Source organism: Podarcis melisellensis (assembly GCF_964234715.1).
Source record: "Podarcis melisellensis genome assembly, chromosome: 1".
NCBI lineage: Eukaryota > Metazoa > Chordata > Lepidosauria > Squamata > Lacertidae > Podarcis > Podarcis melisellensis.
In genome coordinates this window covers 15438557-15449708 of record NC_138528.1, presented here as the reverse complement: position 1 = coordinate 15449708, position 11152 = coordinate 15438557, and the positions used below count along the sequence as shown (strand labels likewise).

General features: G+C 43.9%; 1 protein-coding gene across 5 annotated transcripts; it reads left to right on the top strand.

Moving 5' to 3' along the window:
• Positions 1-307: 307 nt before the first annotated feature.
• On the top strand, positions 308-10405 carry ZNF839 (zinc finger protein 839). Of its 5 annotated transcripts, none has more exons than XM_081921185.1 (8): positions 310-689; positions 1799-2710; positions 3674-3904; positions 7065-7157; positions 7807-7950; positions 8669-8806; positions 9109-9229; positions 9941-10405. In XM_081921185.1, exons 1-8 carry the CDS (start codon positions 354-356, stop codon positions 10384-10386), a joined length of 2421 nt encoding a protein of 806 aa, XP_081777311.1. In that variant the 5' UTR covers positions 310-353; the 3' UTR covers positions 10387-10405. The 5 variants fall into 5 exon arrangements, with proteins under 5 accessions (XP_081777313.1, XP_081777315.1, XP_081777314.1 ...); XM_081921186.1 differs by having other exon boundaries at positions 311-689; positions 9109-9223; XM_081921187.1 differs by lacking the exon at positions 8669-8806 and having other exon boundaries at positions 308-689.
• Positions 10406-11152: the final 747 nt, after the last annotated feature.

Genomic DNA, 11152 nt, shown 5'->3' with positions numbered 1-11152 from the left:
GCATAATTAAGTTGCGATTTTATTTATTCCCATTTGCCCGAAATCCAGAATGTGCCCACCGAGTTCGCGTCAAGGAGATGAGCAAGCGGAAGAGGGGTTCGAAGAGGAAGCACTAGGACTCCAGGAAAGCGACTGAACGCTTTTGAAGCTAATTTGACCCCGCTCGGCTCCCACCGCGACGCTCTAACTCTTGCTCCTCCTCCCCACTCCACCCCTTCGCTGTCGTCCTGTACCCCAAACAGCCGAGCCCGATTCCTATTGGTCCGGCGCTGTTTGTTCCTCATGCGCGCGGTAGGGGGGCGGGGCTTAGGGAGACTTCTAACCGTCTCCCCTGACAGCAGCTACTCGCTAAGATGGCGGCCTCTGAGGCGAGGGGGCCTGTGGACCCGGACCCGGCGCTCGGTCTACAGCAGCCGGGCGAGACCTTGCCCCTTGGGAAGCAAACGGGGAGGCCCGTGGGCCCCCGTATCGCCGGGGCTGCAGCATCGCCTCAAGGGCGGGAAGCCTCTTCTCCAGTAGCCCAGGACGACGGCCTCGCGGCTTCTCATCCCCACTTCCCGGCTCGGGGCTTCTGCTCGGCGACTTCCGCCTCGACTTCGGCGGACCCGCCGGTGTCCAGTATCCCGCACGACGCGGCGCAGCGGCTGCAGAAGGTGCCCCGTGTCCCCGCCAGGCTCCCGCCGCCCAAGGTATAAGAAATAAGCCTGCAGGGTTTATGTGGGGATTTTTCGTAAGGGGGATCGCTGATGCTTAAGTCGTAGAATGGTTAAATCGCTGCTTGCGGAGCGGAGGGCTGCTGCTATTTATTTATTTAATAAATATATATACCGCTTTTAATCCGAAAATCCCAGAGCGGCTTACAACATAAAAACACCAAATACGTATTATTATTATTATTATTGCTATTATTACAGTATTGTTAAGTATTTGGTGTTTTTATGTTGTAAGCCGCTCTGGGATCTTTGGCTGTAGGATGGTATATAGCTATAATAATAATAGATTAATATAGGGTCACCAAAGTGCTGCTTTACATGGAGGCGAATAGTTTAGTGTCCTCTTGGGAGGAAAAGAAATTCGGGATCTCCTGTGTACAAAGCAGGCACGCCTTTGAAGCAGTAGATTTATCAGAGAGCAAGGTAAGCAGTGCTTATCCATCACAACCTCGCCTGGGGCGGAGCTTCCCCAAAGTTGTGAACTTCTTTGGGGAACATCACCAAAACGTGCTTAGCTCCGACACGCTCCAGCCCCCCATCACGCCCAGGACACCCTGCCTATTCTAAAGTTGCACAAGCATCTGCTCCCTCTGCTGAACTGAGGGGTGTACCATAAAGAAATGAAAGGAGATTCCCAACTTTCACAAATCCTGTCAATTAATTTCCCATGGATGAAACACCAACTGACCACGCCAGACTTTTACCCAGCAATCTGCTTAACAATAGCAGGTCAGTTAGTTAGCAGTTAAAACCACATGATTTCTCCCCTTCCTGCCCTTGATCTCCTTCAGGTCACTATTAAAAATTTACTCCACTCCCCATAAAACCTTAACTTTAATCCTTACAACGATATGACAAGTAGATAAACGTGTATAATACTAGTTTCAGGAGTATGCAAGCTAGAGTATTATTTTTTTAAAAAGTCAATTATGCTACAATTTCCAACCAATCTTGACTGTGTTTACTTGGATTAAAAGAGACTTTTAAAAACTAGTGAGTGGTCATCTAGATCAGTTTCATTTTCAAGAATGTATAGAAAACCTTATATGACTTTGTGCTTAAACAAGCTTTATTTTTTCTTACAGCCATTGGAAACCATCTGTGTCCAAGTACAGCCAGAACAGAAAAAAGAGAAAGAAAGATCAGAGCTGTCTCTTGCAGCAATTCAAAGATCAAAAAATGTAACTATGAATCAGCCATTTGAGAAAAAATCCAGGATTGTAGCACTCAGTGTTATTAATCCACATATTGCTACAGTGCCTAGACCACAGCAATTTTTGTTATATAAATCTTCTGAACCTACCCTTCAGCTGCTTCTGCAGAGACCTTTACATCCTCTTGGACAAGTTTCCTCAGGCAAGATAACACATGAACTACTCAATGGCCTCGCTGTCAATGGACAGAAAAACATATCTGTTGCAACAGCTGCTTCAGATTCTCCAAATGTTACTCGCACCCCATCTTGTTCAGCAAATTCACTCACAAACCACGAGAAGTACAAATACAGAGTTAAAAAATCTCTAAAAGTGAAAACTCGTTCTGGGCGGATTTCAAGGCCTCCCAAATATAAAGCTAAGGATTACAAATTCATTAAAACTAAAGACTTGGCTGACTGTCACCAGTCTGATTCTGATGACTATGCTGAGCTAAGTCTAGAAGATGATGAAGGAGGCGGCAAGGAGAAGGAAGTGTGCTCGTTATTTGGTCCCTTGAACTATGACCTGAAGCCAAAATTGTTTAAATGTCAAAGCTGTGAAAAATCCTACATAGGAAAAGGAGGATTAGCACGGCATTATAAACTTAATCCAGCTCATAGGCAGGAAGAATCTTCACAATCTTCTCCTATAAATAGACAGTTGCTGCAGTGTACTGGGCAGACAAGTTGTGAAAGTGTGCATCAGATGCTTTCACCACCACCAATTAGTGCCCCTTTAATAAATGAAATTGGATCAGCTGTAGACTTGAAAAATAATCTTCCTATAGAGAATAAGCAACAGGTAAGAGAAATATATATAGTTCTATTTCAAATTATCCAGGGAATGGTCAGCTCATGCCCTCTGCCTTTCCAGAGCAAGCTAGATCTCCCTTTGCCACTTATCTAAATCCAGTTCATGGCTACAGGAATCTATACATAGGCTTCACTGAATGGCATTGCTGGAATATTTTAAACAACTGCACTATTGATGCTTCTAATTCTAAAAGCTAGTAGCTCAGTAAAGTTAGGAGAAAAACAGGTGTATGCCATTCTTATCCCTGCAATATGAAGAGAGAATTAGTCTGGGATAGAGGTTGCTGGTAACGTTTAAGTATTTAATGGACAATCTATTCTAAAGGCAATTTCTAATCAATGTAATGGGGAAGCATACCATACAAAAAAATCCTTTTCATGAATGGCATTTGTCACATGAAAGCAATACAGTACTGTATTGATACATGCATGTCTTAAAAGGTCTTCAAATACTGTGAATTATTGGTCATGATTACTGGATAGATAAGGTAACTGGTGTAAAAGTGTTGCTAAGTATTCTCATTGCCTTACTCCTTCTGAATTGCAAGATTCATTTTGAAGCTTCCTTGCAAGTAACAAGCAAATGAAAACCGCTTACCAGCTGCAGTAATTCCAGAGGCACCATTGTTTTGCCTTGTTGCTCTATCAGTGCTCCTTACTGTGTCAAAAAGTAGGTTGTCCTTGTTTCTGGAAGTAGACAGGGTTATGTGAAAATAAATCCTAAAACAGCAAAGTTAGCAGCACATGCAAACCATAATGATGTGACATCACAGTGCATTAAAGGTAGGAGAAAAGGAATTTGCAATCTTCCTTGTCTTGAAGTGATATGTAGGAAGTATATGTGCCTTTTAACTCAGTTTTATAGGATAATGTCAGTATAATGATTCCAAACTGAAAAATTAATACATAAAGTCAAAACTGTTTAAAGCATTCTTATGGACATTTTTTAAAGTCTTCTACATCTACAGAAGATGGAAAGTTAATAGAACACCAAAACACCGATTTATTGTATTTGGGTCCCGGAAGACCCCGACAACCAAGAAGGTGTGGCCGACCAAAGACAGCTGAAAGATCAAGGTATTTTGGAAGATATAGCAGATGCAGTCAGTTCTCTTCAAAGTGTCTTAATAATATGTCAGCAGAGCACCACAGTATATTTAGAAGGAAAGCTAGGCTAAAAGAGGTATGGTTCTTTTTCACAATTGTTCATGCTCGCTTGTCTAGTGATAGTTTCTCCATTAGGCTACAGTGCTCACAATACAATCTTAAGCATGTTTACTGAGAATTGGGTCTCAATGAGCTCAGTGGGACTTACACCTTGGTAAAAATACTTAGGATTGTGAACCTAGAGAGGCCTGGACGTTTCCCCACTTCTGAACTATCTGGCCCTCTGTATTCACACCAGTCCGTCTCCTCACCCTCCTTGAGTGACTTTGCCTAGCTGGAATGTGTTGTTGTACCTTAATACAGTGGTGCCTCGCAAGACGAAATTAATTCGTTCCGCAAGTCTCTTCGTCTTGCGAGTTTTTCGTCTTGCGATGCACGGTTTTCCATAGGAATGCATTGAAAATCAATTAATGCGTTCCTATGGAAAACGCCTTCCCCCGACCTCTTCTGGCGGGCGGCATTTTAAAATCGCCCGGGACAGCGGAGGACTTCTCCGCTGTCCGGGGCGAATTAAAAGCCCCTGGGAAGGCAGGCAGGGGGGACAAAGGCTTTCTCGCCCCGCCGCTCGGCTTCGGGACATCGTTCCGATGCCGGGCGGCGGGGGGAGGCTTTCTCGCCCGGCCGCCCGGCTTCGGGACATCGTTCCGATGCCGGGCGGCTGGGGGAGGCGTTCCTGCCCCACCGCCCGGCATCGGGACGATGCCCCGAAGCCGGGCGGCTGGGGGAGGCGTTCCTGCCCCACCGCCCGGCATCGGGACGATGCCCCGAAGCCGGGCGGCTGGGGGAGGCGTTCCTGCCCCACCGCCCGGCATCGGGACGATGCCCCGAAGCCGGGCGGCTGGGGGAGGCGTTCCTGCCCCACCGCCCGGCATCGGGACGATGCCCCGAAGCCGGGCGGCGGGGGGAGGCTTTCCCGCCCGGCCGCCCGGCTTCGGGACATCGTTCCGATGCCGGGCGGCTGGGGGAGGCATTCCTGCCCCACCGCCCGGCATCGGGACGATGCCCCGAAGCCGGGCGGCTGGGGGAGGCGTTCCTGCCCCACCGCCCGGCATCGGGACGATGCCCCGAAGCCGGGCGGCTGGGGGAGGCGTTCCTGCCCCACCGCCCGGCATCGGGACGATGCCCCGAAGCCGGGCGGCTGGGGGAGGCGTTCCTGCCCCACCGCCCGGCATCGGGACGATGCCCCGAAGCCGGGCGGCTGGGGGAGGCTTTCCTGCCCCACCGCCCGGCATCGGGACGATGCCCCGAAGCCGGGCGGCTGGGGGAGGCGTTCCTGCCCCACTTCCCGGCATCGGGACGATGCCCCGAAGCCGGGCGGCGGGGGGAGGCTTTCCCGCCCGGCCGCCCGGCTTCGGGACATCGTTCCGATGCCGGGCGGCTGGGGGAGGCGTTCCTGCCCCACCGCCCGGCATCGGGACGATGCCCCGAAGCCGGGCGGCGGGGGGAGGCTTCAAAAGCCGTCCGGGGGCTTTTAAATCGCCCCGGACAGTCCCGGGGCGATTTAAAAGCCCCCGGTTAGGCAGGCAGGGGGGGCAAAAGTCTTTGCCCCCCCTGCCTGCCTTCAAAAGCCGTCCGGGATAGCGGGAAGCGCTTCCCTGCTATCCCGGACCGCTTTTAAAATGCTGGCGGTGGGGAGCAAAGCCTTTCGCCCCCGCCGGCCTTCCTGGACCTCTTCTGAAGTCCGGAGGGGGGGAGAAGGCTTTGCTCCCCACCGCCAGCATTTAAAAAAAGGTCCCCGAGATTTCCCTATGGGCTTTCGTCTTGCGATGCAAGCCCATAGGGAAAATCGTCTAGCGAAGCGTCGCAAAAACCGAAAAACCCTTTCGTCTTGCGGGTTTTTCGTCTTGCGAGGCATTCGTCTAGCGGGGCACCACTGTAGTACTTAGCTACAGTGGTGCCTCGCAAGACGAAATTAATCCGTTCCGTGAGGCTCTTCGTATAGCGGTTTTTTCGTCTTGCGAAGCAAGCCCATTGACAGCTTAGCGGATTAGCGCTACAGCTGTCAAGCGGCTTCCAGCGATCAGCTGTTAAGCGGCTAATCAGCGGAACAGCTGATAAGCGGCTTAGCGGCTTAAGAAAAGGGCGAAAAAAGTGAAAAAAACCCGCGGGGGGGATGCAAGATTTTTTTCGTCTTGCGAAGCAACCCCATAGGGGAATTCGTTTTGCGAAGCCCCTCCAAAACGGAAAACCCTTTCGTCTAGCGGGTTTTTCGTCTTGCGAGGCGTTCGTCTTGCGGGGCACCACTGTACTTACTTACTTACTTACTTGAATGGAGAGATATGTGTGTGCATGTGTATTGAAACCTATGACTTTTGTGTAATTGGAAAGAGATCCTACAGTACAAAGTAAAAAATCTTAACCACTTTTGCAAGCCGCCCTTGCCACCATTGGTGCATGGCTTCAAGAATGTTGCTCATGAGGAAATGCTGCTCCAGGATTGACAAAGATTCCCCATCCGTTAGTTAGACTCATCCATTCAAAATGCTTTGATAACTTGAAATGGTGTCTCAGTTGGGCAACACATATTCCTGAAATTATTTTTGATATAAGTATAAAATGGCTGATACTATCTTATAAGAACTATCCCTTTCTCTTCAAGCAGGAGGAAATGTTTCTAAGGGTGCCTGCTTCATCTAAGAGGAAGCATGCCTTTCTCATCAAAGCTATTTATACAAATGTGACCATTTATGCATATTCAACCATTTAAAACTCCTACAACTTAGTTATCTGGTGAAAGACTTACTATTTTTTCTTTCAGAATCTGCCAGCTAAGATTCTACTTGGTAACTAGCCTTTCATGTAGTAAATGAGGCTTTGGAGAGGCTCTTTTGAAAATTGGATAAAGTGTCTGCCCATGGCAAAATAATCCAATTGTATGTGCTTCACACAAGTTGTACATGTTTTCTGCATTAGTTTTGATCATCTCCATGCAGGAAGAATGTTGTGTGAGGTGGCTCCTAGATATAACTTATGGGATTTTAAAATTGAATTTATTTTGGCAATGACTCTAAGAACTGTCTCCTAACATTGACACTTCTCAGTGATTTATCTGTTTTCTATAATAAATTGCTCAGATATCATGCATTTTTCTTTGTTCATTTCCATGTATTTAGACTTGGCGTTTTAGCGATTTGACTTTATGGCTTCTCTAAAGAAATTATTATGGTCTTTAATAGCTGCTTCAGCAATGTGCCAATGAAGATTTTATGGAGCTGGCTCTTCCACGCTTTACAACACTTGTTACTGTATCTGAATTCCTATTGATGAAGGTAAGATACATCTTGCAAACTTAGTATTTATTATTCATTTATTTTGTGCATTTTACACTATCTGCAAATGTGGATTTAATTTCCTATAGTCAAACTCTTTAAACTTGAGTCTCTCATGTGGGTATGAACAAAAATTGGATGAAACCAGATTAACCAGGAGGAGTACAAGGAATTACATGGTGGAAGATTGAAGAAGTGGGACACATCACTTTCCCTACGCTATTTGAAGTTACAGTTTAGGGGAAAGTCAACAATTTTATTTCACTCTTTATGGAAATATAGATTAGTACAGTAAGTTATTCCAGTGAGATTTTTTTCTCATAACAGGTAGATAGGAGTTATGGTTCTTAATGTAATCTTTCTGGACCTCGAACCACAGCCTCTGTTGTCTAGTTTTCTTAACTCCACAGTCCCTACTTCTCCAGACTCTGTTTAACGTAAGATCAATTTAAGCCAACGACAACTGGATGGACTGACACCTCTGATCCAAACCAATGTGGTCACGATAGGGGACTTGCTGGAGATGTTCAAATAGTGCTTTCTGCCTTTAATCGCCTGTCACTTGTTTGCATTATGATAGGCTTGAATGATACTTATAGCACGTGATTGTGAATTTGCTCATATTCATGTAGCTTTTGTTACTAAACAGGTAGGAAAAAATTATCCAACCAAAGCACTTTTTCCAGAAGTATATCGGGAATTTGAAGAGTTGCATACTATAGTAAAGAAAATGTGCCAAGACTATTTGAGTACTCCTGAATTAAACAACCCTCTGGCAATAAAAAACCCAAAGGTATGTTGGGTAGTTTCGTGTGTGGCTGTGAATCAAGATCCAGTAGCTAAACTGAGTGCAGCAGGTGAAACTGAACACATTTTCTTTAAAAGAAGGAGTGTGAAGATAAATAGCAAATACTGAAGATAAGCAGAAAATAAGTACATCTTATTCTATATTTGCACTTCTATCTTTTGTTTTTAGGCCTACTTGCTAAGATCAAATATAGTACCAGATTTTGAACCCCCGTGACGGGGTGAGCTCCCGTTGCTCGGTCCCTGCTCCTGCCAACCTAGCAGTTCGAAAGCATGTCAAAGTGCAAGTAGATAAATAGGTACTGCTCCGGCGGGAAGGTAAACGGTGTTTTTGTGTGCTGCTCTGGTTCGCCAGAAGCGGCTTAGTCATGCTGGCCACATGACCTGGAAGCTGTACGCTGGCTCCCTCGGCCAATAAAGCAAAATGAGTGCCGCAACCCCAGAGTCGGTCACGACTGGACCTAATGGTCAGGGGTCCCTTTTCCTTTACCTTTAAATCAGCTTTATTTACAAACATGATACTCAAAATATTAACAAAGAAGACTTGGTAAGGTCTAATAAAACCATCCTCGAAATAATCAAAGCAGGTACATGCCCTGCTGACTTACCGGCTGCAAATAAGAATTTTGAAATTATAAAATTTACTGTGAATAAATTGTGTATTACGGCTCTAGAACAAAAATATTGTGTCTCGTCTTTCATAGGTGGCTGAATCTCTAGGAATTATAGGCAGTGATCTTGAAATGCAAATGGTTCAAACAATAGAATCTTCACCTGAGTGTATTAAAATTGCTGATGCACCTGTATGTACAGAGATTCTGGGACAGAAACGAGCAACTGAGGTATAAAATAGGTGAATTCTGCCACATCAATAATACTGTACAAACCTTGTAGCATATTTAACTTTTCTTGTGCTTTTTTGCTTGTATATGTCTTGCTGAAAATAAGCTGTTGCATATTTCATCTCCCATACAAAATTGGTCTTTATAAGCAAACCATACTTTTTTGGCATAAGTTCATTCACTTGGATTCTTGTGTGGCACAAAGTGCTGCCAAATGAATAGAGCTTTTTAAAATATTGGAATAATTTTTAAAAGTTGATGTTTGATGAATATGCTGGTAAGTTTATTTTCTCTCTCAAGAGGGTTCAGATGAAATGTTGCCATTTGCAAAAAAGATCAGAGCTGAAAATTTGTTAGAAAGTGTGACTATCAGTTCAAGTCAAGGTGAAATAAAGGAAAGAATTCCTGCATATGAAGGTAGTGGTATGTGAATTCTAATATCTCCACTCTCTCCTGAAGATAAAATTACATGCAAATAGCTAGGAAGCTGAAAGAGTACAATGACCCTTTAAACTGTAGTGGTATAAGTCTAAAAATAATGTTGAGTAGGGAGAGAGAGAAAGGAAACTTAGTTAAAAATTTGCTGTATCCTTCACACTTGCATTCTCCTTAAGGTACTTAATGCATAGGTTTTCCAAAAGTAGTTTTTTTTTCTTTATTGGTGATTTGAATCCAGATTTCACTAAATGAATGTCAGTACTGCTGTTTTAGAAACACGAGCCTAAAGCCCCACTGGGCATACAAAACTAACTATACCTTTGTTTAGCTCTTAACCTGTATTGGAAGGAAATGTGATATAATGCAAGTATTTATTATTGGTAAATACTCCACCACCTGGCTACTTTCAGGGATAAATGTTAACACTGCCAAGCAGATTTTTTAAAACAATCTGTTGCCAAAGTAGAAGCTGTTTGTTTATAAACTATTTATTCTATTATACTACTTAATGCTTAATATTATACTTAAACAGCTTAATTTTTTATATGGGTAGCATATACCACAATTATATACCACAATCAGGTGGTATATATATTTTTATGAAATAAATATTTTATAAAACACTTTCCTTTTTGTATGTTTTGAAGAACATGCATGTAAACTGAAGTTTTGTGTTTTTTAACTTGATTTTTTAAGGTTTCCCCCCAGAACAGAACTGCGGAGCAAACATTTGCACCGGAAATACATTACAGCAAAAGGAGCGCCACAAATCACTTGAACTAGAAGCTTCAAATGAGATTGCAGATACAGATCAGTTCCTGCAAGGGAAGGCTGAGATCATACAACCTTCAAGTGTATCAGGGTTGGATTGTTCAGGCTACCTATTCTCACAGAGTGAAAGGTTGCCACTTGCCAGTTCAGAAAGTTCACAAGAAAAGATGGTGGCAGCGTACTCGGGTAATGCAGCAAGCGGACTAAGTGTGTTTGAGATTTGTAACTCCACAGCATCAAAAAAAGCTAATCAAAATCCTTCCTTGTCAGTGCATGAAGAAAGCAATCATAATGAAAAATATCAAGAATCTCAGGAAGAAGCAAGGATTTTGTCATTAATAGATTGTGAACATCCTAGGGTATCTGATTAAGCAAAATCTTCCCAAATTAGTAACATGGCAGTAGCTAATCCATTTGGGTCTCAATGAGATAACATTTCTATATGATCTTAGAAAACTCATTGACTATGAAATAGTTCAGGCTTTTGCCCCATCCTGGTGCTGCTGTCTTTTTCAACCAGTGTTGTAACCAAATTGATGATCCTGCTGTGCACTTACACATTCAAGTTCTTTGGAAAGTACAGAGGCTCTTTTAACAACATTGTTCACACAGAGAACTTGCTCAGAGTAAAGCCGTTATGAAAATATATGGGTTTTTTTTAAAAAAAGCAAGTTCTTAAAATATCTATTTTTGTTATTAAATCTTAATTTTCTGCTGCTTGTAACCTTTGTGCAATTACAACTAACATGACTGAAGAGTAACTAGAATTCCAAGTAAACTGCACTGTTTACCAAACTGATCTGATTTTTGGACACAACTTATTACCATAATCACACTGCTTTTTGACTAAACGGGAAGATCAAGAACCTGCTCATTGATAAGAACCTTTTCATAAAATTGGTAATCTGTGCAAACAAAGGTAATGGCATTCAGTGCTGGATATCAAACTGTAACTGATGGTTTATCTAGTCCAAATTAAAGGTACTACATATACTATCCTTGACACTTTGGGTGTGCCAGGTCAATTTGATGTTTTGAACACAGGAGCTAGCTGCTCTAAAGCTGCTAAGCATAGAGAGATTGTGTTGCAGTCAGTTACGAAGTGAAATATTATCATCTGGAAGAGTGGGCCTTCAT